This window comes from Onychomys torridus, chromosome 3 (assembly GCF_903995425.1).
Source record: "Onychomys torridus chromosome 3, mOncTor1.1, whole genome shotgun sequence".
NCBI classification, from domain to species: Eukaryota; Metazoa; Chordata; class Mammalia; order Rodentia; family Cricetidae; genus Onychomys; species Onychomys torridus.
Window position 1 is genome coordinate 103251781 of NC_050445.1, and position 27220 is coordinate 103279000.

Here is a 27220-nt window from a genome sequence, read left to right on the forward strand (position 1 = left end):
TAGCTTCAGCACTGAGTAGAGGAGACAGGTGGATCCTAGAGGCTTGCAGCCCAGCAGCCTAGCTCAAACAGCAAGCTCTAGATTCAGAGAAAGATCCCGTCTCAAAACAAGGCAGAGAAAATCAGGAAGACACTCTGGTGTCAGCCTCTGGCCTCTACATAAGCCTGCATGGGCAAATGCACCTACCCACCTATGTATAACACACACACACACACACACACACACACACACACACACACACACAGAGCTAATTTTTTTTTAATTAATTTAAAAAGGAGAGACAATAGCAATACCAAGATGCATTGACCCAGTGTACAGGCCCCGAACTTTCTTTCCATCGTGGGCCTTGCCAAGGTGAGGGCTGAGGTATAACTCAAAGTGCTCCATGAGTGAGAGGAAGCTGTCAGATGATGGGGAGGGTCCCCACAAAGCCTGGAGCCTTGTCAGCTTTTTCCTGCACCGGAAACCACAGGAAACCAGGTCAGTGCGTGGGGCTGCTCCCTCTGCTCCAGAGCGTGGCTGTCAGTTCTGGGGCTTCCTGAGCAAGCTGTATTACTCCGTTGGTCCCTGAAGCTGGAGACCGCTCTGACCTGGAGTTGAGAAGAGTTGGGAAGGGCCAATGAGCTAAAGAAAGCTGGCTTTCATTGAAAGCCAGGCAGGTGGGGAGCCAGAGCGCATATAGGGAACACAGGAGGCTTATTGGTGTTATATAATGTTTACTTACATTTGGCCTGACTTTAAATGATGCACCAATCACTTCTTTATCTTCAGCATTCGGTGTAGACAAGTGCAGAATAGCTGTTAATTCTCAAAATGAAAGATGTGTAACTGTCTCTGGCAGATCCAAGTTCTAGAGCATACTAATAGGCGTGTCAGATCTGCAGTGTTTTAGGAGCAGGAGGGGTTAAGAGTGGGTGCACCTCGACAACGGGGTGCTGGTCCCTTTCCTGTTAACTCTCCACCACACCAAGAGCAGTAAGGCTTTCTACCAAACAGGCAAACAAGTGAACCAGCCTTCATCAGCGCCCTGGCTCCCGAGAAGGAATGTGACCTAGCCTGCTGGTTAGGATAGAGGAGGAGCTTCGGGGCAGGGTGGATCCTGGGCAGGGCTAGGTGAAAGCACATGCTGGTACTGAGTGCTCCTCACAGCGCCAGGGCCAGGCCCTGCTGCCCTGCTGCAGACAACAAAGCCATGGTCTAGGTGCCCTGATCCTGCAGAAGCTCATGGGGAGCTCCAGATTGGCACCCTTGCTCCTGCCTCTCCTCCTGCTCCTTAGCCAATCTGTGACTGCTGAGGTTGGCTGTCCCTACCTGCCACACTGGACCAGCCGCTGTCTACTGGCCTCCTATGTGGTAAGGTCCTGCTGCTAGGTGGTGTTGCCGGGGGATGACACTTGCTTGGCACAGAGCAGAACTCCCTATTCTCCTGCCTGCCCTTTCCTACCTCTGAAATCCCTGTGCTCTACTGGCGGCCCCGTTATGTCCACTATGTGGTCTTGAAGGGATTGATAAGGGTCTGGTATGCTGAGGTCCTTGGCAGGGTGGAACAGAAGAAAACAGCTGGAATGGATGGACAGTGAGCTGTGGGTCCAGAACTGGATGATTGACACGGAGTTCAGGGAGAATGCTCCTTACACAAATCCCTTCTGATGATGCCTCTCTCCTTTCTTTTCCCTTCTGGGCCCTGTACCTTCAGGATAAGAGTTCCGCTGGTGAGTCTTATTTCTTGCTCTGCTTCTCCTCCCCGTGCTCCCCTGGGCTCAGGTCCCAGTGAGCCGTCCATGGCAATTTTGGTTCCCAATCCAAGGAGTGGTCTAGTATCCACGAGAAAGTGGAGGGCAAGTCTAGATTTGCATTGTAATTCAGACTCTGACTACTCATGCAGTGTTCCTCTCTCTCCCATCTGACCGTGGGCTGAGCACAGGAGTAGAGGAGAGATGGTTGTATGAGGCCGGTGCTGCTCCCCGCAGTCGGGAGGGTAGCGGGAGCACGTGGCCAATCTCCAGGTACTCTGTATGGTTGGGGTCTACCACTGCCCTTCACTTGATAGGAACAGTATTCTCTCAGACTTTGTGGTGCATTCTACCACACCAAGCTCTCTCCCCATGCACTGTGTTACTTGGTCCTTCGGACACCCCCACTGGATGAATGAGCAGTCTGGCACCTGTCCAGTAACTTACTCAAGATTGTACTAGATGGGGTTGAGGATTTAGCTCAGTGGTAGAGTGCTTGCCTAGCAAGTGCAAGGCCCTGGGTTCGATCTTCAGCTCCACATACAAAAAAAAAAAAAAAAGATTGTACTAGAAAGGCATGTCAGAGCCCAGCCTTACATCCAGTTTGGAGGAGGCTGGTGGGGCCTCCTTAAACCCTACCATTTTTCTTGTTCATCTTTTTGTTTTTGTTTTGCAATAGGATCTCACTATGTAATACCAAAGCCTCCATTATTTATTTGTTTATGGTTTTTCAAGACAGTATTTCTTTGTGTAGTCCTGGCTATCTTAGAACTCACTTTGTAGATCAGGCTGATCTTGAACTCACAGACAGACAGCCACCTGCCTCTGCCTCCTGAGTGCGGGGATCAAAGGCGTGCGCCACTGCCGCCCATCTCAGCCTCCCAAGGAATGGCTTACACCTGTGTATTACTGTGCCGACTTTCTATTCTATACAGGAAGTTCTGCTCAGACTCCCTGCCCTACCCTCCTAGCCACAAAGCCTTGGTACTGGCCCTGCTGTTTGTGCCTGCGTCTGGTGTCACGTCCTTCAGGTAGGAAAAGCAGCGTTTGAGCCGTTCTCAGTGGAGGTCTGAACTAGGGACGGCTGAAGAATTGGTACCTAGGCTGAGTGTCAGTTGTCATACTGGAACACGTTTTTTTCCTGTTAGCCTCAGCAGGGACTTAGAGCATCTAGAATAACACATCATGACAAACACTCATTGGACATCTTTATCTTTGTGGAGGTACCACATTTCATCTGCTACCGATCCCTGAAATCCATGTGTTCTATGGACTTGCATTTGTTACTTTCCATCTGTAAAATGGGATTGTCACTCTGCTGTTTCATTGACTCACTTGGTACACACTGAACACACACTTGAAAACTAGCAGTTATAGGAGATGGAAAGACAGCTCGCAGTCAAGAGTACTAAATGCTCTTACAGAGGACCTGAGCTCAATTCCCAGCACCCATGTCAGGGCAGCTTACTGTCTGTAACCCCAACTCCAAGAAATCTGATGTTTCTGATCTCTTAAGCATATGCACTCATTTGTATGTACCTATACATATACATACACATAATTAAACATAAAGTAAAATCACAAAAAGTTAGTTTAAAAATTTTCACCATTAGAAATCATGCTACAGCTGGGTGGTGGTGGCATAAGCCTTTAATCCCCACACTTGGGAAGCAGAGGCAGGTGGACAACCTGGTCTACAGGGTGAGTTCCAGGATAGCCAGGGATACACAGAGAAGCCCTGTCTCAAAAAAACAAACAAAACCCCCAAAAAGCAAAGAAAAAAGAAATCATGCTAGAATTAACACCTATCTTTGTGGGAGGTGTGTGTGTGTGTGTGTGTGTGTGTGTATGTGTGTGTGTGTGTGTGTGTCTTTTTTTTCTCTACAAAATTCTTATTTCATTTATTTAGTTTTAAATATATTTTCTTAGGGGTAGAGAGATGGCTCAATTACTAAGTACTAAGAACACTTGCTGCTCTTCCAGAGAATCAGTACTCTATTCCCAGCACCCACATGGTGGCTCACAATTATCTGCAACTCTAGTTCCAGGAAATCCAGTGCCTTCTTCTGACCTCAGGAGGCACTAGGCATGCATATATATATATATATATGGAGGCAAACACTCATACACCCAAAAGAAAATAAATAAACCTAAATATTTTAAAAAGAAATACAACATCTTGTATTTGTTATTTGACAATCTCATACACGCATACAATCTATCTTGATCAAACCCACCCACAATTCCTCCTTCCCATTTCCCTTGGATAACTCCCAATACATCACTGTCCCATATTCATGTCTTTCTTTTTTAAAAATTTACTTTGTGTCTGAGTGCTTTGCTTGCATGTATATGTGTGTATTGCATCCATGTAGTACCCATGGAAGCATCAAATCCCAGTAGCACTGGAGTTATAGATGGTGTGAGCCACCATGTGGATGCTAGGAACCAATCCTGGGTCCTTTAAGAACAGCCAGTGCTCTGAACTGTTGACCCATCTTTCCACACACACACACACACACACACACACACCCCTCATCTTTCTGAGACAGAGGCCCATTGTGTAGTCCTGGCTCACCTGGAACTTGCAAAATAGACTAGGCTGGCCTCAAAATCAAGAGATCTGCCTGCCTCTGCCTCTCAATACTATACCTGTAACTCACTGAGTCCAGTTAGTGAGTCTGACCTGCTGGAATGTTGACTGAGCTTATTGGCTTGACCTTGTGCAGACCTTGTGCAGGTGACCAGTGTTGCAGTGGGTTCATGAACACAACAGCCATGCCACGTCTAGAAGGACTTCACAGCACTCCTCCACGTCTTCTGGCTCTCACATTCTTTCTGCCCTCTCTTCCGTGTGCACTGAGCCTTGAAGGGTCTTAATTTGTTTTTACTGAATCATAATTTTTGCCACCTAAGAAGCTCGATATCATTGCTGTCCTTGATTTCTATTGACTTTCTACCCAACATTGGGTCACATCTCCAGGTAGGACAGGGGCCAAGAATGCCCAGGTAAGAAGTGTGTCTTCCTCCTACAGGCCTTCAGTGGGGCTGGTTGCCTCTCTTGATGAAGAAATCTAAAAGTCCTCCTAAGTTTGAATTCTACTGGAGGTGCAGGACTCCAGCATCCTCCCAGGTACCCTGTCACTGGCAGCTCCACCTCTGGCCCGCAATCCCTTTCTTTCTTGCTCCTTATTTTGTTCTCCAGCTACAAGAGGGAGTTTTGAAAGTGTGGAGATTATACAGTAAAGGAAACTGAGGCCCAAAGAACTCGAACAGTTTGCCTGTGGTCTCTCCGGTTTCAAAGGCAGAACTGGAAAGCCGGCTTCCTGGATCCTGGCTTAACGCCACTTTGTTCTCGGCTTGCAGAGGAAGCTGCTGGGCAGCCTTTCCCCGTCTCAGGAAGGCCATCACATTTCCAACCCCTTCCCAGCCATCTCCGACAGAGGACCACGCTCCAAAAGGACCCAGCCTTCAGATGCAGAAGGGGCAGAACATCTTCCTGGAGCAGGTTCACAGGAACGTGGAGGTAGGCAGTATGAGTGAGAGCAGGTGGTTTCAGCCTTGCCTGAACCGGGGCCACTGAGTCTTCCTTCTCCCTAGGACCTGAATTCTCCTTTGATTTGCTGCCCGAGGCACAGGCTATTCGGGTGGCCGTTCCTCCAGGCCCAGAGGCTAGTGTGCGTCTTTGTTACCAGTGGGCACTGGAATGCGAAGACATGAGCAGTCCCTTTGATACCCAGGTATGGAGTTCCATGCCCTGTAGAGGCACATTACACAAATTCTCAGTGAAATGGCAGCAGGATCTGGGGCCCAGACAAGGAAAGTAGTTGTCCAAAACTTCCTTATAAAATGAGGTAGGTAGCATTAAGATTTTTTTGGACTAGGCAGAAAAGGTGGTGGGCTATGTTACTTGAGAGACCAGAAAGAAATAAGTATGGTATGTATTCCCAGGGAGAGGACCCTTGGTATGATTTGGATCAAATTAAGAGACCTTTGCGAGGGCTGGAGACATGGCTCAGTTGGTAGAGTGCTTGCCCAGCATGCTTGATCTCTGGCGTTGTATAAATGGGGTAGGAGGTCGAAGCAGGAGGCTTGGAAATTCAAGGTCTTCCTTGGATATATAATGAGTCTGAGGTCAGTTTGGGGTAAGTGAGTCTTAAGAAAAACAACAACAAAAGCTTTGTTATTTCCTCAAGAGGTTGTTCCCTGATAATTTGACCAAACTGTCCCATATGTCTTGGTGTTCTTCCCTCTCACACCTCCTGTCTAATCCTCTGAAAATGACACCCCCCATCTCACAGTGCAGGTCCTAGCAGCCCACTTCAACCTCCACTCATCACGGATGCCTCTGCACATAGCTGGGTATCCATCACATGCAGAGACTGATGCCATGTTCTGGAGTCCCTCAGCTCACTTCATGTCTGTAATGACTGTACCTTCTAACGTCCTGGTGATACTAGCCTTCAGAGTTGATGCTTCTAACCCCCTGCATGGCATACAACTGGAACTCAAGAAATGTCTAGTCTTTTCCCCACCCTACTTCTTGTAGAATACCTTAAGCAAACGGCCAGGGTATAGACCAAGATCCTAGGAGAGGAAGAAATAAGTTTCATGGAGTAGGAAAGGAAGGTATATTGTCCAAGGTTCCAGCTTCCTCCTGCCTTGTCCATAGTGTCCATGCTTTTCCTTAGGCGTCTCTTTTTCTTTCCATTTATGGTTTTACCAACAGAAAATTGTGTCTGGGGGCCACACTGCAGACCTGCCTTATGAATTCCTCCTGCCCTGCATGTGCATAGAGGTGAGCACAGGGAAACATGGGTTAACCATGACTCCTTGTCCAACCGAATCTCCAGTAAGTCAACTTACAAAGGACTAGGGAATGACAGAGATGATGTGGTGATAGAGCAAGCCGTACAGCATTAAAGAGAGACTCCAAAAGGACCAGACTACTGGGATGCTTAGGAAACTGGTGCTGGCTAGGCTGTGAGCCACATGCGTTCAGAGGCAGAAGGGTCCTAGTCAGTTCCACCTCAGCCCTGCCTGGATGCTTCCTTCCCTGGTCCAGATTTGGCTTCAGCTCACAGACACAGAATAAACAGCCATCATCACTGTGTTCTTGAGAGCCAAGGTTGCATATTCCTCCTAAAGTCATGTCCTTTCCAGCCCTCCACTGGAGTCCTCCATCTCTCCTTGGAAGTCTGAAGATAAAGATGCTTTGGCCATTTTTAGGGGGAAGACAGGAACTAACAAGAGGGTGTAGACAGAGACCTGGGAAACAAGAAACTACCAGAGGAGACAGCCGGTGACTCTTAGGGAATCAGAATGAGGAGTCAACACAGGGTGCTGGGTACCTTGAGAAAGTCCAGAATGGAGGTCAAAATGGACGGGTGTGACCCTCAAGACTTCTCTGTTGCTGGGAATAGTTCTTTGTGCACAGGAGGAGTCAGCCCCTCATTTGCTGCTCTCTCCTGTGCTCTGGAGCCCTAACCCTTGCCCATGTTCCACATCGCTCCCTGATTAATGTCCTACAGCTCAAGCTGCTTCATTGCAGTAAGCTAGATCCAGAACGATGATGTTGAAAAAGCCATTCCTTGATTCTCTCTATGCTCACCAGGCCTCCTACCTGCAAGAGGACACTGTGAGGCGCAAAAAGTGTCCCTTCCAGAGCTGGCCTGAAGCCTGTGAGTGTTGTTTGTATTAATCCTAATGCACATTCATGCCCTCCCCCCTCTCTCTTTCGGGGTATATGTGTGTGTGTGTGTATGTTGGAGGAAGACCCCAGATGACATGAGAACTTTTTTTTTTTTCTGGAGCCAGGGGGAAAGGGCCACAGTGTCTAGCTGTTAATCTGCAGATGAGCTCCTGAGTATTGAACATGATGAGTGGAAGACTACCCAGGGAGTGATGTGTGAGAGGACCAACCAGAGACCTAGGCTCCTTTTTCAGCTCTGCTGTGGATTACCCCAGAGCCCCCTTCCCTCATCTATAAAATCAAAACTGTTTATGAGGCTTCAATGAAATATTTTTGGGGAAAGAGGCTGGTGTTGTCTGGATGCTGTATGCACAGTGGTGACCTTAAGAAGAGAGGACACGGGGTTGGGGATTTAGCTCAGTGGTAGAGGGCTTGCCTGGCAAGCGTAAGGCCCTGGGTTCAGTCCTCAGCTGGGGGGCGATGGAGGGGGGGAGAAGAGAAGACACTCAGGTACAAGTAACACAAAGCTATATGCCCAGGCAAGTATTCATCAAGGGCTGTCTGCAGGGCATCAACTCAGGAGAGAAGCCTAGGGACACAGTTGTGAGCAGAGAGGGTCTCAGAAGAGCTGGCCCCTGAGCTCAGGAAATGGACAAGATTTAGAAAGAAGAGGCAGGGAGCAGACATTCAGATTCTGAGAGGAGGCTACACAGATTTTGAGTACAGAGTACAGTAAGGGGTGTTCAGTGTGGAGGCCCAGGATGGAAAGGTAAAGCCAAGAAAGCTGGGTAGAAAGGGAGGAAGGGGAGAAGGGAGGGAGGGGAAGAGGGAGGGGAGGAGGGAGGGGAGGAGGGAGGGGAGAAGGGAGGGGGGAGGAGTGCTCTCCTGCTGAGCTCCTGTGAAGCCTGGAAGTGTGGTGGTCCATTGATATTTTCTCCTGGTGCCCTGGGGTGGGGGTAGGGAGATGGAGTTACAGCTGGGCTGTGGCCTCATCCTTGGACCTGCCACCTGCCCAGATGGCTCGGACTTCTGGAAGTCAGTACACTTCACTGACTACAGCCGGCATGATCAGATGGTCATGGCTCTGACACTCCGCTGCCCACTGAAACTGGAGGCCTCCCTCTGCCAGAGACAGGACCCACTCATGCCCTGTGAAACCCTCCCCAATGCCACAGCACAGGAATCAGAAGGAGTAAGGACATCCCCTCCCTCTAGGACTGAGGTGGTCAGGGTTGGGGCCCAGAGACCTTCTCCCTGATGAACTCCCCTCTCTTTAACAGTGGTATGTCCTGGAGAATGTGGACCTGCACCCCCAGCTCTGCTTTAAGGTACAACCATGGGCGGGGCTGGTAGTGGGAGGAGGGAGGAGGGGACTGAATCTCGCTGACTCCACACTCATGCGTTTCTCAGTTTTCTTTTGAAAACAGCAGCCATATTGAGTGTCCCCACCAGAGCGGTGAGTCAATAACAAGTCCTCCTTCCACATCTCACCCTCACTCGCCTGTGACCTCCAGGCCCAGCACAACCCAGTTCTGATCACCTCCCACAAACAGGGTCTCTCCCATCCTGGACTGTGAGCATGGCTACCGAGGGCCAACAACTGACCCTGCACTTTTCCTCGAGGACGTATGCTTCCTTCAGCGCTGTCTGGAGTACCCCAGGCTTGGGGCTGGATCCCCTGATGCCTACTGTGTATAGCGTCAGCCAGGTACGGCCTAGCTGGGGTTTGCTTCCCATCAGGCTGGCCAATGCATATCCCTAACCTCCCTGTTGCTTCAGTGAGGCAGACCCCCTGCATCCTGTCATGTGCCCTGGATTATTTACTCCATCAGTCTTGGACCGCTGGTCCTCTGTCAACCCGTAGGGTCTTTCATGAAAGAGTTCCTGAGCTTTCAGTTCCTCAGTTACAAAGAGAGTAGAGCCCAGGCGCTGGCACCCCCACCTTCTGCTACCCTCTAGCCCGCCGAAGCTGCTGCCACAGCATGTATGTGTGGTGTAGCCTATGTGTGTGTGGATATGCACGCCTGTAGGCGTGAATGAAGAGTCCAGAGGTCCTCTCTTCAGTTCCACCTTATTCCTTTGAGACAAGGTCTCTCACTGAACCTGGAGCTTACTGCAGCTATGGTGGAAGTCCAGTGAGATATTGGGATTCACCTGTCTCTGATCCCCAGTACTGGGGTTGCATGAATATACAGCCACACCTGGCTTTTTTTTCTCCCCCAGACAGGGTTTCTCTGTGTAGCCCTGGCTGTCCTGGAACTCACTCTGTAGACAGGCTGCTCTCAAAATGAGAGATCCACCTGCCTCTGCTTTCCGAGTGCTGAGATTAAAGGCACCACCAGGCTCTCTCTCTCTCTCTGTCTCTCTCTGTCTCTCTCTCTCTCTCTCTTAAATCTGGATGGTTGGGATTTGAACCCAGACGCTTCTGCTTGCACAGACAATGCAGTTACTGAGTCATTTCCTCAGCCCTACACTGTACAGTGGTACTACCCTCACCCCAGCTGTCCTCTCCCAGCTCTTACTAGTATAAAAGTTCACTGTCGCAGGGTTTCTCTTGCTGTGAAGAGACACCATGACCACGGCAATGCTTGTAAAGGCAAACTTTTCTCAGGGGGCAGATGGTGTTTTGAGACAGGGTCTCTCTGTGTATCCCTGGCTGTCCTGGAACTCGCTCTGTAGACCAGACTGGCCTCAAATTCATAGAGCTCCTCCTGCCTCTATCTCCTGAGTGCTGGGATTAAAGGCGTGTGCCACCACCACCCAGCAGGAAAACTTTTAATTGGGGCTGGCTTACAGTTCAGAGGTTTATTCCATTATTGTCATGGTGGGAAACGTGGTGGCATGCAGGCAGACATGGTGCTGGAGAGGTCACTGGGAGTTCTACATCGTGATTCACAGGCAACAGAAGTGAAAAAGTGCTACACACTAGACCTGGCTTGAGCATCTGAGACCTCAAAGGCTAGCCCCTGGTGACACCTCCTCCAACAAGGCCACACCTCCTAAAAGTGCCACTCCCTGTGGGCCTAGGGGGGCCATTTTTATTTTTTTAAAAATCACATTCACCAACTCTCAAGAGACCCCCAGAAGCTGAAGGGCTCACTGTACAGTACTCCTTTGGCGTAACTCAGTCATCGGACTAAGAACAGGATGACTAGCCGACTTTGTCCTATGTTTCTGATTTAAAAACTGCAACTGCAAAACCACAGCACTAAGCTGAGCCAGCATCCTGTGCTCTCTACAGTCCTCCCTCAGAGGCCCCCTCGCAGCTGGAGCTCTAGGGGCTCCCACACAGGGGCAGCAAATGCTTGAGACCTGAGAGTATCCAGTGCTGACAGTGGCCTGAGTGTGGAGTCAGGCAGGTGAGGGGTAGAGTAGAGGTGAGTGGTGCCGCGCAAGGGTAGAGATGACTGGCCAACCCGTGACTAATGTCTCATCTGTAGACAGTTCTCCTCAAGTACTGCTCTGTGCCCACCCTGTGTTATGCACCAGGAGGTGTAAGAAGAGCATACAATGCAGGCTTCATCCTCTGTTTCTTAGCCTAATAGCAGCTGCTTCTGACACCAGTTTATTAAAATTATCCATATGCGTATTTCCATTGAATGCTTCCAGTAACCCACTGAAGATGATACACCAGTTTATTAAAATTATCCATATGCGTATTTCCATTGAATGCTTCCAGTAACCCACTGAAGATGATTGGCCCTCATGTGCAAATAAAGAATCTGAGACTGGGGAGGGAGGAGATATCATTCAAATCCACGGAAAGGTCACAAACTAGAAAGACGACAGTGAAGACTTGACCTAGGCCACCAGCCTTTACAGCTCATTCTTCCCAGTGGACAAGGTGCCTCCTCGGTTGTGTAGGGAAGTGAAGAGACACACACGTGTGCAGGACAAAGACAATGGCTGTGCCTACCTTCTTCCTCATGGTGTGTGTGTGTGTGTGTGTGTGTGTGTGTGTGTGTGTGTGTGATATTAGTTCAGCTGCAGCAGTTAATATCTGGGGAGAGTCAGTGGTGGCTGGGGAAGTCTTCTGGAGGTGGCACTGGGCCCTTTACCAGGGTGGTTAAGACTATCAGGTTTGCCTGTATGGAGACAACCATTCTATCCTTTGTCTCTCTACAGACCCAGGGCTCAGTCCCAGCAACTTTAGATCTCATCATTCCCTTCTTGAGACCGGGGAGCTGCATCCTGGTAAGAAATCCTACCCTCACTCCTCACAGATCCCCTGGCACAGAGCCCATAAATGTATTTGGTTTGGCCAAGGGTTTTAAATTGGAATTAGTGGTCACTCGTTATATATGTTATCTTCAAGACAAAACAAACAAAACACTGATATTTTGCCTTCCTACAAAAAATGAGAAAACCCAGTGCTGTGTGTCCACGCGGCGTGGTGACAAGGCCTAGCACTCAGTGGTGGCTGACTAATTCAGCTGGTCTGTGCTCTTCGGCCCAGGCCAAGTGTGGGAGCCGCTGTGGGCTCACTGCATTTGCCACTTTGACCTGGTCTATGTCTGTCCAGGGGATTGTACCAGACACAAAACTGGAGGCCAGTGGGGACCCCTTCCCTGGGAGGAAGGGGGCGCTCTAGCTCACATGGGGGGCCCTGTGTCCTCAGGTGTGGAGGTCAGATGTCCAGTTTGCCTGGAAGCACCTTTTGTGTCCTGATGGTGAGTTCTTGGATGAGAGGAGAGCGAGCTTGGGCATTGAAGAGATGGCTTGGCTTCACTCTGCTTGATTCAGTCTCTCATAGGCACTTGGGGCTCTTGATCCTGGCACTGCTGGGCCTCACCACTCTCCTGGGCGTAGTTCTGAGCCTCCTCTGTCGGCGCCTACTGCCAGGTAAGCTCACCTGGGGTAGGTAGCCAGAGATTCAGACGGTCCTAGCACCTTTTGACCGAGCAAGGGACAAAGCACAGACTGCTAGCCTTAGGCCCCCTAGTGGACAGGAAGGGTTAAGGCAGGGCAAAAAGGGCTCGTGGGTGCAGATTCTATCTGTTCCACCAAGCTGGCAAGAGGCGAGACTAGGGGTCGGGGCAGGAGGGTGTTTACAGTGCAGCCTGCTGTGCACTAGAAGCCGCACGTTTTCCTCAGTAGCCTATAAGCACCAGAGAGGCTCAGCAGTTTGGGGGACTGACTCCCAGAACGGATAAAGGGCGCAGGGCGCCCTAGAGTGTAGTCCAGAGGCCTCTAGGGGAGGGCTGGGCTGTCTTTCCCCCAGCCCCTCACCCTACTCAGCTGTTGCTCGGGTCCCCAGGCCCAGGCCAAGCGCGGCCAATTTTACTACTGCACGCAGCGGACTCAGAGGCACAGCGGCGTCTGGTGGGAGCGTTGGCCGAACTGCTGCGGACCGCGCTGGGCGGCGGGCGCGACGTCATCGTGGATCTCTGGGAGGGGACGCATGTGGCACGCATTGGACCACTGCCATGGCTCTGGGCGGCGCGGGAGCGCGTGGCGCGGGAGCAGGGCACGGTGCTGCTGCTGTGGAACTGTGCAGGCCCCAGCCCCGCCGGCAGCAGCGGCGACCCACACACCGCGTCCCTTCGCACCTTGCTCTGCGCTGCCCCAAGCCGGCTGCTGCTTGCCTACTTCAGTCGCCTCTGCGCCAAAGGCGACATCCCCCGGCCTCTGCGCACTCTGCCACGCTACCGCCTGCTTCATGACCTGCCGCGCCTGCTGAGGGCTCTGGATGCTCGGCCTGCCACCCTAGCCACCAGCTGGAGTCACCTTGGGGCGAAGCAGTGCTTGAAAAACCGCCTAGAGCTGTGTCACCGGCTAGAACTCGAGGCCAAAGTTGACCACCAAGGCTCAACCGATCATCCCTGCGGTTCCAGTTGTCTGTAGCCTCAGCCTATGGAGCAACAGCTGGAACTCCAGAATGAGGCCTCAAGCTTGTACTCTTGGGGTGCTTCTTGCCCCCACCAAATTGTAAGACTCACCCTAGGCCCCAAGCTTGCCCAGGTTTCCTCTCACACATGCTTCCTCTCAGAGTCCCTGAGAGAAAACTGGGCTTTCTTGATAGCTCCTCAGCCCTTTCTGAGGAGGAGGGGCCGTTTTTCCATTTCTTTTTGGAAACTGCAAAGACAGCACCTGCACCAAGCATTCTAGTCCAGGCTGGGGAGAGCTGGGCCAGGGTTGGGAAGCAGGCTCTGTCTGTCAAGGTCTTGAAGGTGGTTCTGCTCAGCAGAGTTAAGAGAAACCCCTTGTAAGCAAGGGGTCAGTCACCCTTTCCCAGAAGGGAGGCCCTATCCAGGGGTAGTTTGATTTTTTTGTTTGTTTTATTTCGTGTTTGTTTGTTTGAGATAGACACTGTGGAGCCCTGGATAGCCCGGGACAAAGAGAGATCTCCCTGTCTCTGCCTCTTGAATGCTGGGATTAAAGGCCTGAGCCACCACAATTGGTGAGAGAGAGGATTTCGTTCACCCAGAAAGATGAATAAAAGCGAACCAAGTAGATAAATTAAGGAACACAGTGTGCTGCTCTTGTGTGCCTGGGCCTGCCCCAGGCTTGTTCTAGGACAGCTCACCAGCTCAAGTCCTCTCACTCATAATGTCATCTGTGGCCTCGTTCCCACAAGCTGTGCCTGTGGAAGCCAAGGAGGGCCCAGTACCTCCTGGACCCTTTCCTCGATGTGATTCTTCTGAGAGCAAAGGAAAACCCAGAGCTCAGCAAGGCACGCACCATGTGTATCCCTACTCCTCCAGTCCCAACCACATCACGGCAGAACCCCTGCTGAGTTCTGGGTCTCCCAGGCCCTGCCTGCCCCTCCATTCCCCTTGAACCTAGGCCAGGCAGTGGGGCGAAGCCCACTTCAGAGCTGCTGTTTCCCCGAGGGTGGTTGGTTGTCACTGAGGTCCAGGAAGTGTATGAAGACCCTAGGTATCTGGTAAAGGGAACCCAGTGGGCCAGTGGATCCCTGGGTCATACAAGAAGTGGAACCGCCCGAGATGCTACAAGCCGGGCAGGGGTCTTCTCAATCATAGTCTCTGTTTTGGGTGAGATCTGGGATAAGAGTTACCTTACTCAGCTAGACTCCAGCTGTGCCGCCTGCCCAGGGCTCCTCCCAGCCAGGTGTCAGCCAAGGAGGAAGCGGAGAGGCCACCACCCTAGTCCAAAGCTGCAGGCTCCCAAGCCTGGAGTTGGTGGGAGGGACAGGACAGGGTGGGGCGGGAACAGCGACCGCCTGCTGGGACTCAAACCGGAAGCACTCCAGCTGAAACTGGGCCAGAGTCCGGGCTCCGAGTGGGAAAGCGTGGCTGGAGAGGAATTCTAGCTCTTGTTCTCTCCTGGGGACAAAGGGCTGGTTGGCAGCAGGGGTGGGGTGTCTGCCCCCCCTCGGGGGGGGCAGGACAGGGCCTCAGGCCTGGGTGCTGTCTAGCACCTGGAAGATGCCTATGTCCTGGTTCCTGCTGTCCTTGGCACTGGGCCGGAGCCCTGCGGTGGTTTCTCTGGAGACGCTTGTGGAGCCTCACGACACTGCACGCTGCTCTCTAGTGAGTCTGGGCCCCTGGGAAGTTGGGGACCGCTGAGAGTTCAGTCTGTGCCTCCTCGAATCCCTATCTGACTCCGGTCACTGCCTCTGTCAGAACCGCCCTGTCTGGTCTGTCTGGTGCTGATGGGAGAGAGCAGAGACAAGAATTAGTCTTGTCTTCAGGCGAGGGCTTAGGATGGGGAGCCCCAGAAGGAGGTAGGCATCGGTAGGAGTTGTCAAGCAAGTGAGGTGCTGAGATTCGGGAATGTCACTGACTTTTCCTTCCTTCCCAGGGTCTTTCCTGCCACCTCTGGGGTAAGTATCGCTACTTTGACAGAGAGAACTACCAGGCTAGCCAAAGGGAAGGTGACTGTTCACCCTCAGCCCCGAGAGACCCGAGCTAGCTCCCCTGCCCTCGGGAGGTCTCAGACGCCAAACCGGGCTCTGAGCAGCTTTGGCTCCCCTCCACCCTTCACACCCAGATGGTGACGTGCTCTGCCTGCCTGGAAGCATCCAGCCTGCCCCAGGCCCTGTGCTGGTGCCCACCCGCCTGCAGACAGAGCTGGTGCTGAGGTGTCCACAGGAGACCGACTGCGCCCTCTGCGTCCGTGTGGTTGTGCACTTGGCTGTCCATGGTGAGTGGGGAATCCTGAGACTGTGTGTGCACACATGTGAGTGCCTGGGAATCCTATGTCTGTGTGTGCACACATGTGAGTGCCTGGGAATCCTATGTCTGTGTGTGCACACATGTGAGTGCCTGGGAATCCTATGACTGTGTGTGCACACATGTGAGTGCCTGGGAAGGGCATGAGGGCTGTAGACTCCATGAGCATCTGCAGTGTTTAAGACACTGCCAGGCACCCGTAGGGCAGCCTGCTCTCCCAGGCCTCTGTTTACCTGTCATGGCATTCCTGGAAGGGAATCTAAGCCTGAACCAGCCCAGGGCAGCTGTCTGACTTGGGCTTTACTCTCTTCTCTTCCTTTCAGGGGGCTGGGAAGAGCCTGAAGAAAAGTCTGACTTGGAACTCCAGGAGCCTAGAAACGGTGAGGAGCCAGCTGGCCGAACTTCTTGTTGGGGTCTGGCCCATGGCCCATGGCCCGGCTGACCCCTGTGTGTCGCCCACAGCATCTCTCCTGGCCCAGGTGGTGCTCTCCTTCCAGGCCTACCCCACTACCCGCTGTGCACTGCTGGAGGTACAGGTGCCTGCCGTCCTGGTGCAGCCTGGCCAGTCTGTGGTATGTGACATGCTTCTGCTGAGTCACCTTCTGAATCCAACATTCCTGCCACATTCTCCTGCAGTGTTCTGTAGATCCTGGATCTGAGCTGAGCAGTGAGTCAGCCTTCAGTGGTGGTTGTTCTGTCTATAAAATGAGGGTGAGGACACTCCTGCCGTACATGTTTGACTTGGTGAGAAGTCACTAAGCAGTTTTCTGGGACAATTTTATTTCATACGCTCACCAGCAGCAAATAGGGCTTCCGATTGCTTCCATCTTTGCCAACACTTGGCATCTTAACATTTCAATGTTAGCCATTCTGCTGTGTGTGTCATGGTTTGTAACTGGGGATCTGTGTGTACATGTGTGGTGGTAGTGTTTATATTTCTGAATTATATTTGTTTATTTGTTGTGTATGTATGTATACATGTATGTATCCTGGGGGCTTCATATGGAGGGCAGAGGACATCTTAGAGTCTGTTTTCTTCTTTTTACCGTAAGGGTCCTGGGGATTGAACTCAGGTTGTCAAGCTTGGTAGCATCTAGACAGCCCAGTGCTGGTGTTTGTGTTACTGATTTGTGTGTATGAATATGGGAGGGGGCATGCTGGGGATGAATCAAAGGCTTTGTATATGCTAACAATAGTCTATTGCTGAGCTACACCCTCAGCCCTTGTTTTTATTAGACAGAATCTTGCTGTGTAGGCTAGACTGAAATCCTCCTGCCTCACTCTCCTAAGTGTGCTAGGACTACAGGGACATGCCACTGAGTTGAGTATTCATTTCTGCTTTAATTTTGTATACCCCTGATGACTAAGAAAGTTAAACACTGTTTACATGTTTATTGGCTGTTTATAACTTCCTCCATGAAATGTCCTTTCAAGCTCTTGGTGACTTTCTAAAATAAGAATAAAGAGCTGGGAATGTGGCTCAGTAGAGCTCTTGGCTAACATGCTCAAGGTCCTGGGTTTGATTCCCAGCAACACACACACACACACACACACACACACACACACACACACACACACACACACTTTTTTTTTAAAAAAAAGATTTATTTATTTATTATGTATACAGCATGTATGACTGCAGGCCAGAAGAGGGCACCAGATCTCATTACAGATGGTTGTGAGCCACCATGTGGTTGCTGGGAATTGAACTCAGGACCTCTGGAAGAGCAGTCAGTGCTCTTAACCACTGAGCCATCTCTCTAGCCCCACACTTTTTTTTTTTTTTTTTTTAATAATCAGCTCAGTTTACTTCACAGTGTGGCCATGAGCACCAGGAGGGGCTTGCACTAGTGTGTCTAATCAGCTTCCCTCTCGCCAAGTGGTGCACAACAGCAGGTGTAGGCTACAGAAGATACCTGCTTTAGAACTGGGGACCTGTTCAAAGAAGGAAATTTAGCTGGGTGGTGGTGGCACACGCCTTTAATCCCAGCACTTGGGAGGCAGAGGGAGGTGGAGCTTTGTGAGTTCAAGGCTAGCCTGGTCTACAGAGTGAGTTCCCTGGACAGTCAGGACTACACAGAGAAGCTCTGTCCTGGGGGAGGGGAAAGCCAATGGGTGAGCAGAGTGGTCCACCCACATGAGCCCAAGATCTTGGCCTGGGTTCTGAGTCCTCCATCTCCAGCCCTCTACCACCTTCTCCTCATAGGGCTCTGCAGTGTTTGACTGTTTCGAGGCTGGCCTTGGGGCGGAGGTGAGAATCTGGTCCTACACACAGCCCAGGTACCAGAAAGAACTCAACGTCACACGGCAGCTGCCTGGTAAGTGACCTGAAGCCCTGGTCCCCTAGTCTGTGGTCCCTCTGGTCACGCCCCCTCTCCCTGGCCCATCACTTTCAGGCCAGGATCTGAGCTGGTACCCTCCTTAGTCAGTTCCGTGTGCTTCTAGCTTCTGGGATTGGTGCTCTGTGCCGTGTAAATGTGGGTGGTCTTCAGGGCACAGGCAGCCCCTCTCTAGCTCCCCAAGGGTTGGGTTGCCTCCCTTCTTGCCCTGGTCCTCAGCCCCACTGGAGGTTTTTCTGTGATCTCTCCCCAGACTGCAGGGGTCTTGAAGTCCGGGACAGCATCCAGAGCTGCTGGGGTAGGGGCTAGGGACAGTGGGCTGGGAGGAGGGAGGAGAAGGGTCTGGAGTCCACACAGTGCATACTTGGGCTTGACTTCAGTTCTGGGATGCCAGTTCCAAAGTCACAGGACATGCTCCATCATTCATTCATTCACTCATTCCACTGTAGTAGTTATTTCATCTATGCCAGACATTGGAAATATAAAAACGAATCTTTTTCTTATAAAAATGTTCACTGGGAACATATAGTGGGCCAAAGCACTGTCAAGATTATGGTGCCTTCTTCATAGACCAAAGTGGAAACCATATTAAACCCGAAACAGGAACCCAGAAAGTCAAGATTTTGATGTTACTTTTTTTTTTTTCTTTTCAAGACAGGGTTTCTCCTGGCTGTCCTCTGTAGACCGGGCTGGCCTTGAACTCACAGAGATCTGCCTGCCTCTGTCTCCTGAGTGCTGGGACTAAAGTCGTGCGCTGCCACCCAGCTTAACGTTACTTTAGTTTCATATTTTCTTTTAAAGAAAATTTATCATGCATTTATAGCATATACAAAAAAAGCTTTAAGTGCAATGATTTTTTTTTTTCTTTTTGAGACAAGGTCTCACTGTGTAGCTCTTGGTAGCCTGGAACTCACTCTAAAGACCAGGCAGGTCTCATGTTCCCACAGATCTACCTGTTTGCCTTCCAAGTGCGAGAATTGAATGTGGCCATTGTGTCCAGCCAAGTGCACTGGTTTTAATGTCTAGTTCACTGAAATGGCTGTGTAGTTAGGTTGTTTTGGATTTGACAGGATCTTGCAGGTTGTCTACACAAGACTTGAACTTGCAATCCTTCTGCCTTAGTGGAGGCTGCAGGTGTGCGTCATCACATCAGGCCAGTTGTGTTAGTGTTTACATGTGTACAAACTTCTACAGCTAGCACAAGACAAGATGAAGGCGTAAATTCTGTGGCAGTTTTTTTTTTCTTGTTTTTTTTGTTTGTTTGTTTGTTTGTTTTGTTTTGTTTTGTTTTGTTTGGAGACAGGGTTTCTCTGTGTAGCTTTGCGCCTTTCCTGGAGCTTGCTCTGTAGACCAGGCTGGCCTCAAACTCACAAAGATCCGCCTGCCTCTGCCTCTCGAATGCTGGGATTAAAGGCGTGCACTGCCACAGCCGGGCGGTGGCAGTTTTTAAACTATGAAATCTTCTCCGATTTCTTCTTTTCAACTCCATTTTCTTTTTGGCCTTCCTCTTTGGCACTCCATGAAGTTCCGCAGGCACCAGTTTTGAAAACAGAACACACCAGGCATCTCATCTTGTCACTTGGTGGTGATTGCTTTCCTTACGCAACAACTACTGTCTGGATAATTACTCTGTACAAGACATAGTTATAGAGTAAATTAACAAGCAAACTTGATAAAACCTCCATCCTTAAGGAGCTGGGAATTGGGGTTTGAGGAAGGTTGAGGGAAGATCCAATAAATCTGTGTAGATGTAAAGTATACCGTAAGGTAGATGGCGACTAGAGTTACAGAGAAAATTCAAGGGAGAGGGTGGGAAGGCTGAGGGCTGCAGCAGTGAGATATCCTCACAGAGGTGAGGATGCGAAGGAGGAACCCTGTATTTGAGAGTCGGGAGTTCCACAGGGACAGCACAGCCCTGCAAAGGCCCTGGAGCAAGAGCAAGGGCCAGTGTGCTGAAGGAATACGAAGGAGCCTCATATGTTTGCAGCCAAGTGTTCAAGACACGAGTACTAACAGATGAGGCTAGAGAGGTCAGAAACTAGGCGGGTTAAGGTCTTGCAAGCTGTTCCAAGGACTTTGACAGGCATTAGTACGTGGAGCATAAGTGGAGTCTAGGGAAAGTATGGGCATTAAGGAGGTAGCAGGATTCTACTGGCTGCAGAGGAAGAAGAGTTGTCCAAGCTGGAGCCTCTGTGGGTTTGGCTTTGGGCTTGTGGCTGGGGACAAAGCCTGGTATGAGATGGGGGATACAGTCTGTCCCCCAAGGGCCTCCTCGTCTGAGGGTTTGATGGAATTTCCAATGGGACAGTTGGTGAGTGTGGCCCAGGCTCGGCTGTGTAGAAGGGCAAAGGGGGTCTGAACTTCTCTCCTCTCTGCTCCCACTAGCCCTGCCCTGGCTCAGTGTGTCTGCAGACGGTGACAATGTTCGCTTGGTACTGGATGTCTCTGAGGAGCAGGACTTTGGCCTCTTACTGTACTGGGACCAGGTCCAGGGTCCTCTCAAATCCCAGAGGCACAAAAACCTGGTGAGGCTTCTCCTCAGGTCCATGTTCGCCTGTGCCCATGCCCATGTTAAGGATGTATGCAAGCTGTCAATGGGGACACACCCAAAGCAGAGGACCTTGGAGGGGTGCAGAGAGGGGGTCTGTCTGCCTGGTTCCCTCAGCTTTGGGCTTCCCTGATTCCTCTTCCTTATCTTCTCTTAACTCACTTCCATCTGCTCATCCCACAGACTGGACCACAGACTATTACTTTAAACCATACAGACTTGGTTCCCTGCCTCTGCATTCAGGTAGGAGCAGAATCCACCTGCACATGGGGATAGGGAGGTACGGATGGGTGGCCTCAAATCTTCTAGGGTCGCTCTTCTCCCTACTCTGAGGTAGAGACCATGGCCCCTTTGGTTGGCTGGCTTTACTCTTGCCGTCCTGTGCCTTCTGCTTGTTATGTGTCCAGAATGCTCCTGGGGTCCTTTATCCATAGGGACTGTTCCTTACGGCTCACGGCTCAAATGTCACCTCTTCTTCCCCTGTTCTTCTAGTTCCCTCTTGGTGTTCCTGTGAAGGGTAGGGCATGCGTATGTACTTAAAGAACTTGAATCCTTCTTGCCATTTACTGGCTGGTATGACCTTGGGCAAGCCACTGCCTTTCTGAGTCTGCTTCCTATCTGTAATCTGGATGAATTATACCATTATAGGGCTGTTGTAAAGAAGGGTGCCACATCTAGGTTTAAATATGTTGACTACAGCCACTCCTTCTGATTGCACATTGCATTATTCATCAAGCCCCATTCATTCACTTGACCTCTTGCTCTTTCTTCCTCCTTCTTCTTCATCCTCAGTTCATCTGGGGCCTCTATAATGTCTCCTGTAGTCCGTCAATAGCTTCTATCCCCACCGCCCTTTCCAGTGCCTCTTTGGCTTTCTGGGCTCCCTAGTTTTCCCTCAACTGAACCTTTCCCAGTAGTAGACTTTCTTCCAAGTTCTCCTTTATGAGAAGTTTGTTATATCCAGCAGAGCTGCTGACTAAGACTCACCCACCCTGCCTTTGCTCAGGCAGTTCCCACTACTGCTTCCGTGTAACCCAGTCTTCCCAGCTCACATCACCTCTTTCCCAAAGCTTCTCCAGTACCCTGGCCTTTCCTAGTTCCCAATCCCCCTTGCCCTTCCGGCTTCTCATCTCCATGTGTCACTTCCTCTAACATTTGGGCTTCTGTCTAATGTCTTTTTGTATACGTAAGATGCTCAGTGAATATTTGGAGGTGGCTGAGTGATGAATATTTACATATTTTATCCTTACTATAACCATGGGTCCATGACTTCCTTGAAGGCAAGCAAAGCCTATCTCATTCAAATACAGTAACTTTGCCAGAGTCCTGGACAGGGCCTGGCATACAGTGGGTGCTAATTGTTGATGGTATAGATGAATAAATAAATCCCCACTGCCAAACACAATGGTAACATACATGGCAGGTGTTCAGGAAATGTTTGCTGTATTTAACTGTCTGCTTTACCATGTCCAATGCCCATGACGCAGTAGGTGCTCCCAACTAAACATTTGATGAATAAACTAATGCATTTTCCCACAGCATAGTGTTAAATACATAGTAGGTATTTTTTTTCTTTTTTCCTTTTCTTTTTCTTTTTCTTTTCTTTTCTTTCTTTCTTTCTTTCTTTCTTTCTTTTTTTTTTTTTTGAGCTGAGGATCAAATCCAGGGCCTTGTGCTTGCTAGGCAAGTATTCTACCACTGAGCTAAATCCCCAACCCCCATAGTAGGTACTCTTAAAAACCTAGCACAGGGTTGGGGATTTAGCTCAGTGGTAGAATACTTGCCTAGCAAGCACAAGGCCCTGGATTTGATCCTCAGCTCCAGAAAACAAACAAACAAACAAACAAACAAACAAACAAACCCTAGCATAGTATTTGATACATAGTAGGTATTCACACGTTTGTGAAATGAATCAAGATTAATAACCAATGACTCTTTGTGTATACCATACTGCTAAGATACATAGGCACTCAGTGAAAGTTGAGTGAAAAGCCAGGTATGATGGTGCATGCTTTTAATCCCAGCCCTCAGGAGGCAAAGGCAAGTGGATCTCTGTGAGGGATATGTAGTGAGACCCTTCCTCAAAAATAGAAAAACAAAAACACTCCCCCCCAAAAAAAGTTGAGAGAAGATGTTCTAAGTGCACATGGCAGTGTTTACTCAGAGAACCCACACTGCCATCTCTAGAGCTCTGTAGGGTGAGAAACCTGGTGAGTGCTTGTGAAACCTGCCCCGGTGAATGTGTCCTAGTACCCAGTAGGGTCTGACACATGATCATGGATGGTTGGCTGCGTTAAATTGACTTAAGAGACCCCCCCCATTTTCTTCCCAGGTGTGGCCCCTGGAGCCAGATTCTGTTAGGACCAGTTTCTGCCCCTTCCGGGAAGGTGAGCGAATCCCCTATGGCAGGGGGCTGTGTGGAAGGCTGATTTGTGTTTAATAACCCTGGCCCTCTGCTTTAGATCCCCGAGCACACCGGAACCTTTGGCACATAGCCAAGCTGAAGCTGGTGTCCTCAGAGACATGGCAGCTAGATGCACCATGCTCTCTGCGGGCCAAGATGGCACTGTGCTGGCAGGCACCAGACCAGGGTCCCTGCCAGCCCCTTGTGCCACCGATGCTCCAGGAGAATGTCACTGTGAATGTGAGATCAAGGGCAGACCCAAGGTGGAAAGAGAAAGGGGACCCCAGGGTCTCCCTTCGTGACCTCACTCCTTCCCTACCTTCTACAGAAGCCTCATGAATTCCCGTTGCTGAAAAGCCACCCTAACCTCTGTGTCCAGGTCAGAATGGTGATCAAAAACACTGGGCTGAGGGTGGGACCCTGCACCAATTCTCCTCCCAAGCTACAACCTCCACACGCACTACTGGGAACTCATGCCCCCAAGCACACACATCATACACAGACACATGAATAATAATAAAAAAAAAGTAATTTTTAAATTAAAAAATAAAAGCACTCATTCAAGGTTTAGCTGGGCATGGTGGCTCATGCCTATGTTCCTAGCACTTGGGAGGCTGAGGCAGGAGGATGTGCTGCCCGGAGTTTGAGGCCACCCTGGCCTGAACTGTGTAGTGAATACCAGGCCAGCCTAGGCTAAAGACTGAGACTGTTTCAAAACAAAACAGATTTATTGACTATATGTGCCAGCCACCCTGAGACAGACTTTATCAGTGAACAAAACCGACAACTGTCGCTACCATCCCAGAACCTATTTCTAATGAAGGCAGGTGAATAAACCGTATAACTGAACGTGTTCAAGTGCCATCCATGCTGTGGTGAAAGGTGAAGGAATGGGGAAGGGCGGAGGTTGTGATCTTCAGTGGGTGTCTGGGGGAGGCTGAGGATGACACTCCTCTGAGGTGTCGGATGAGGGGAATAGGTGTTTGAAGTGCTAACTCAAGACAGAAAGAGCTCTAAGGTTGTGAGCTCTGATAGCACAGGTGTTCTCACAAGGCCTGCTCTGAGAAAGATGGGTGACTCCTAATCCTGCAGCCTGAACCAGATGTGCCTAACTGAGCTCAGGTCCAGAGTTCAGAGCCAGCCCGATGGGCTTCCTCTTGCCTGTTCCCTTCCCTGTGGACTTCCCTGCCCCGGCTCTGGCTTTTCCTAGCGCTCTTAACTCTGGCTCCTTCTAAGCAGGTGAGCAGCTGGGAGAAGAAGGTCCAGCTCCAAGAGTGCTTGTGGGCTGGTGAGTGGGGCTCGAGGGTGGCTGGGGTAGGGGCCCTTGCAATGGAGTGAACCATGGAGGAGCTGCTCCGGGGCTGAAGGTCAGGGGGTGGGAGAAAGGCAGGTGGCAACTCCCGGGTGGGCCTTACTAGAACGGCCTCACTTGTCCCAGACTCCTTAGGGCCCTTCAAGGATGATATGCTGCTGGTGGAGATGAGAACTGGCCCAAACAACACATCGGTCTGTGCCTTGGAACCTAGTGGCTGTACAGCACTGCCCAGCAATGCCTCCACGGTGAGGACCAGGGAACCTTCCCCCAGCCCTTTCCAGCTGTCTCAACCGCGGCCTCATGTTCTCATTCCATCCCACTTCCTCTACTCTGCCATTGCTCTGCCAGGCCCAGTACTCTCTCTGGTAATTGTGTGTGTGTGTGTGTCCCCATCCTGTCTGTCTGTCCATCCCTTCTCTATGGCTTCTCAAGTCTCCCAGCTCCTCTTGACAAATACTTCTGCCTCACTGCAACACCTCGCATGCTGCCCCAGGTGACAATCCCCTTTCCCTTGACTTGGCAGAGAGCTGCTCACCTTGGAGAGCAGTTGCTGCAAGACTTCCGGACACAGCAGTGTGTGCAGGTGAGTTGGTGACAGAACTTGTGTCTACAGGCAAGGTTCTTCCACCCAGCATTGGCCTACTTGTTCTGCCTGCTTTGTGTCTAGCTCAGGGTAGGTAAAGGGTAGGAGCATATAGTTCCTGTCCCTCAGGTGCTCATTTCTGGCTAGAGATCAACAAAGCGATACACATCCCCAGGAAGTGTTAGGTTCTGAGGAAGACTGTCTTCCAAGGCCCCACTTGGCACAGAGCTCAGCGTAGGCACAGCTGGAGCAAAAGCAGAGGGGCTTGCAGGAGCCTGCGCTGGGCAGGGCAGTATGCATGGCTGAGGCTAGGAATTTGAAGACACCGAGCAGATGTTATGGGGTGTTGAACACCAAGCAGGGGACTGTGGTTGTGTCTTACAGCTGTGGAATGATGATGACCTGGGAGCGCTCTGGGCCTGCCCCATGGACAAGTGTGAGTATGACAGGAACTCTTTCCGTGTACCAGGAGCTGACTCTGCTGACAGGGACTACACATCACATACGTAATGCTTTGCCTGGCTCAAAGAGATCACAGAGCATTCTTTTACTCACTCAGAAACCACAGAGGTAGAAAGATGGTTCAGCCAGTAAAGGCACTTGCCACCAAACCTGACAACCTGAGTTCCCTGGGACCCATATGAACTGACTGCCTTGAGTTGTCCTCTGACCTCCACACATGAGTTATGGCACTTGGAGGGACAGAGACACAGAGACCGAGAACACACTTTCAGGGATCCCAGCCCTCACCAGCCTAAGTCTAAAAGGACTTAGCCGAGAGCGCTGAGTAAGTCTGAGCTGTTGAATGTTTGCAAGTGTGATCTTACAATCGTGGGAGCCATCGAAGCACTAAGCAGTATAAGCAGGGTTCAGTGCAGTGATTGAGCACAGTGGTGAAGTCTGACCTAGGTAAAGGGAGTCGAGCTGCATTATTTTAAGACTGTGGAGCACATTTCTGAGAGTTTCCAAGACAGTCAGTGTGGTTAGAGGGTCTTGGGAGGAAGATGGGAGGCCCAGGAGGGATGTGGGATTATATGTTCCCAGCAACACCAGCTTCCTCAAGGGTTAGAATAAAGCTGTTTTAAACAGATCTTGGTGGATACCCAGAGTGAATGGACTGAAGTCAGAAAGGTGGGGGCCTCATCAGGAGGCTAAGACAGCAAGGTTAAGGGCCTGCCACCCGCTTACGGGATATCAGCTGACATTTAAACACTTACAAGGCCTGGCATTGTTATGTATTTTACGTGCAACCCTATGCACTTGGTACCATTATCCCAAATTTACAGGCACGAGAATTAAGGTAGGTCACCCAGATAGATGGAGCTCTTTCAGTGCATAGGCTCTGACACTGTGACTTTGGGGCAATTCACTTCAAGTCTATAGGCCTCAGTTTCCCTCCTCCATGAAGCGGAGTGAGTTGTAAGGTTTCTAACTAGCCCATTCTTCCCCTGTCTATCCCAGACATCCATAAGCGCTGGGTCCTGGTGTGGCTGGTCTGCCTTCTCTTGGTCGCTGCGCTTTTCTTCCTTCTCCTTCTAAAAAAGGACCGCGTGAAAGGTGAGCACTTCCCTGTCCCGGTTTCCCAGGGATAGCTTTAAAGGGTGATGCTCGTCTCGAGTGGGTGGAGGGAAGGCAGGTCCAGGCTCACCCTCACGGGCTCTGCTTTCCCAACAGCGGCCCCCAGGGCCCGCACAGCCTTGCTCCTCCACTCCGCCGACGGAGCGGGCTACGAGCGTCTGGTGGGCGCGCTGGCGTCAGCGTTGAGCAAGCTGCCGCTGCGCGTGGCCGTGGACCTGTGGAGCCGCCGCGAGCTGAGCGCGCACGGGGCCCTGGCCTGGTTCCACGGGCAGCGGCACCGGACCCTGCAGGAAGATGGCGTAGTAGTCCTGCTCTTCTCGCCCGCGGCGGCGGCGCAGTGCCAGCAGTGGCTCCAACATCAGACGGTGGAGCCAGGGCCGCACGACGCCCTCGCCTCCTGGCTCAGCTGCGTGCTGCCCGATTTCTTGCAAGGCCGGGTGGCCGGCCGCTACGTCGGGGTCTACTTCGACGGGCTGCTGCACCCCGACGCCGTGCCCGCCCCGTTCCGCGCTGCGCCGCTCTTCTCCCTGCCCTCGCAGCTGCCTGGCTTCCTGGATGCCCTGCAGGGAGGCTGCGCCCCGCGCCCCGGGCGGCTGGCGGACAGGGCGGAGCAAGTGGCCCAGGCCCTGCGGGCCGCCCTGGACAGCTGCACCTCACATTCGGCAGTCCCGGGCTGCGGCGAAGCATGAGACCCGGGACCCTACCCTTCACTCGAATAAAGACAGACGCAGTTAGCCTAACCGAGTAGCCCTCGTGTGTTTGTCGTACGTACAGCTAGCAGAGCCATTGATCCCCGCGGCCCTTTAAAGCCGGGACAGGTGCAGCCCGGCGCCGCCTCTGGTTGGTTGGTATGGGGTGACGCAATGGCACATGGCCGTTCCTCATTGGCTGCG

At 51.2% G+C, this 27220-nt stretch overlaps 2 protein-coding genes across 3 annotated transcripts; both read left to right on the forward strand.

Moving 5' to 3' along the window:
- Positions 1-1224: 1224 nt before the first annotated feature.
- On the forward strand, positions 1225-14506 carry Il17re (interleukin 17 receptor E). Its single transcript, XM_036180820.1, has 15 exons — positions 1225-1353; positions 1697-1712; positions 4769-4866; positions 5100-5259; positions 5334-5473; positions 6463-6531; positions 7348-7414; positions 8442-8617; positions 8706-8753; positions 8836-8881; positions 8979-9133; positions 11551-11619; positions 12044-12095; positions 12169-12267; positions 12683-14506. The coding sequence occupies exons 1-15, from the start codon at positions 1225-1227 to the stop codon at positions 13267-13269; spliced, it is 1911 nt and encodes a 636-aa protein (XP_036036713.1). The 3' UTR covers positions 13270-14506.
- Positions 14507-14615: 109 nt separating this feature from the next.
- Positions 14616-27067, forward strand: Il17rc (interleukin 17 receptor C). 2 transcript variants are annotated; one of them, XM_036180815.1, is made up of 18 exons: positions 14616-14918; positions 15190-15211; positions 15379-15531; positions 15884-15940; positions 16023-16132; positions 17767-17878; positions 18153-18197; positions 20285-20424; positions 20631-20690; positions 22780-22834; positions 22910-23091; positions 23180-23230; positions 24091-24139; positions 24290-24411; positions 24690-24749; positions 25134-25185; positions 26211-26306; positions 26424-27067. In XM_036180815.1, the coding sequence occupies exons 1-18, from the start codon at positions 14814-14816 to the stop codon at positions 27014-27016; spliced, it is 2064 nt and encodes a 687-aa protein (XP_036036708.1). In that variant the 5' UTR covers positions 14616-14813; the 3' UTR covers positions 27017-27067. The 2 variants fall into 2 exon arrangements, with proteins under 2 accessions (XP_036036708.1, XP_036036709.1); XM_036180816.1 differs by lacking the exon at positions 18153-18197 and having other exon boundaries at positions 14619-14918.
- The last annotated feature ends 153 nt before the right edge of the window (positions 27068-27220 follow it).

Bases quoted from the DNA above. Each gene is read 5' to 3' on its own strand.
- Il17re (XM_036180820.1), top strand. From the start codon at position 1,225: ATGGGGAGCTCCAGATTGGCACCCTTGCTCCTGCCTCTCCTCCTGCTC. The intron at 8,618-8,705 runs GTAAGGACATCC...TCTCTTTAACAG, and splicing joins CAGCACAGGAATCAGAAGGA to TGGTATGTCCTGGAGAATGT. The intron at 12,268-12,682 runs GTAAGCTCACCT...TCGGGTCCCCAG, and splicing joins CTGTCGGCGCCTACTGCCAG to GCCCAGGCCAAGCGCGGCCA.
- Il17rc (XM_036180815.1), top strand. From the start codon at position 14,814: ATGCCTATGTCCTGGTTCCTGCTGTCCTTGGCACTGGGCCGGAGCCCT. The intron at 20,691-22,779 runs GTAGGAGCAGAA...TTTTCTTCCCAG, and splicing joins TTCCCTGCCTCTGCATTCAG to GTGTGGCCCCTGGAGCCAGA. The intron at 24,750-25,133 runs GTGAGTTGGTGA...TGTGTCTTACAG, and splicing joins GGACACAGCAGTGTGTGCAG to CTGTGGAATGATGATGACCT.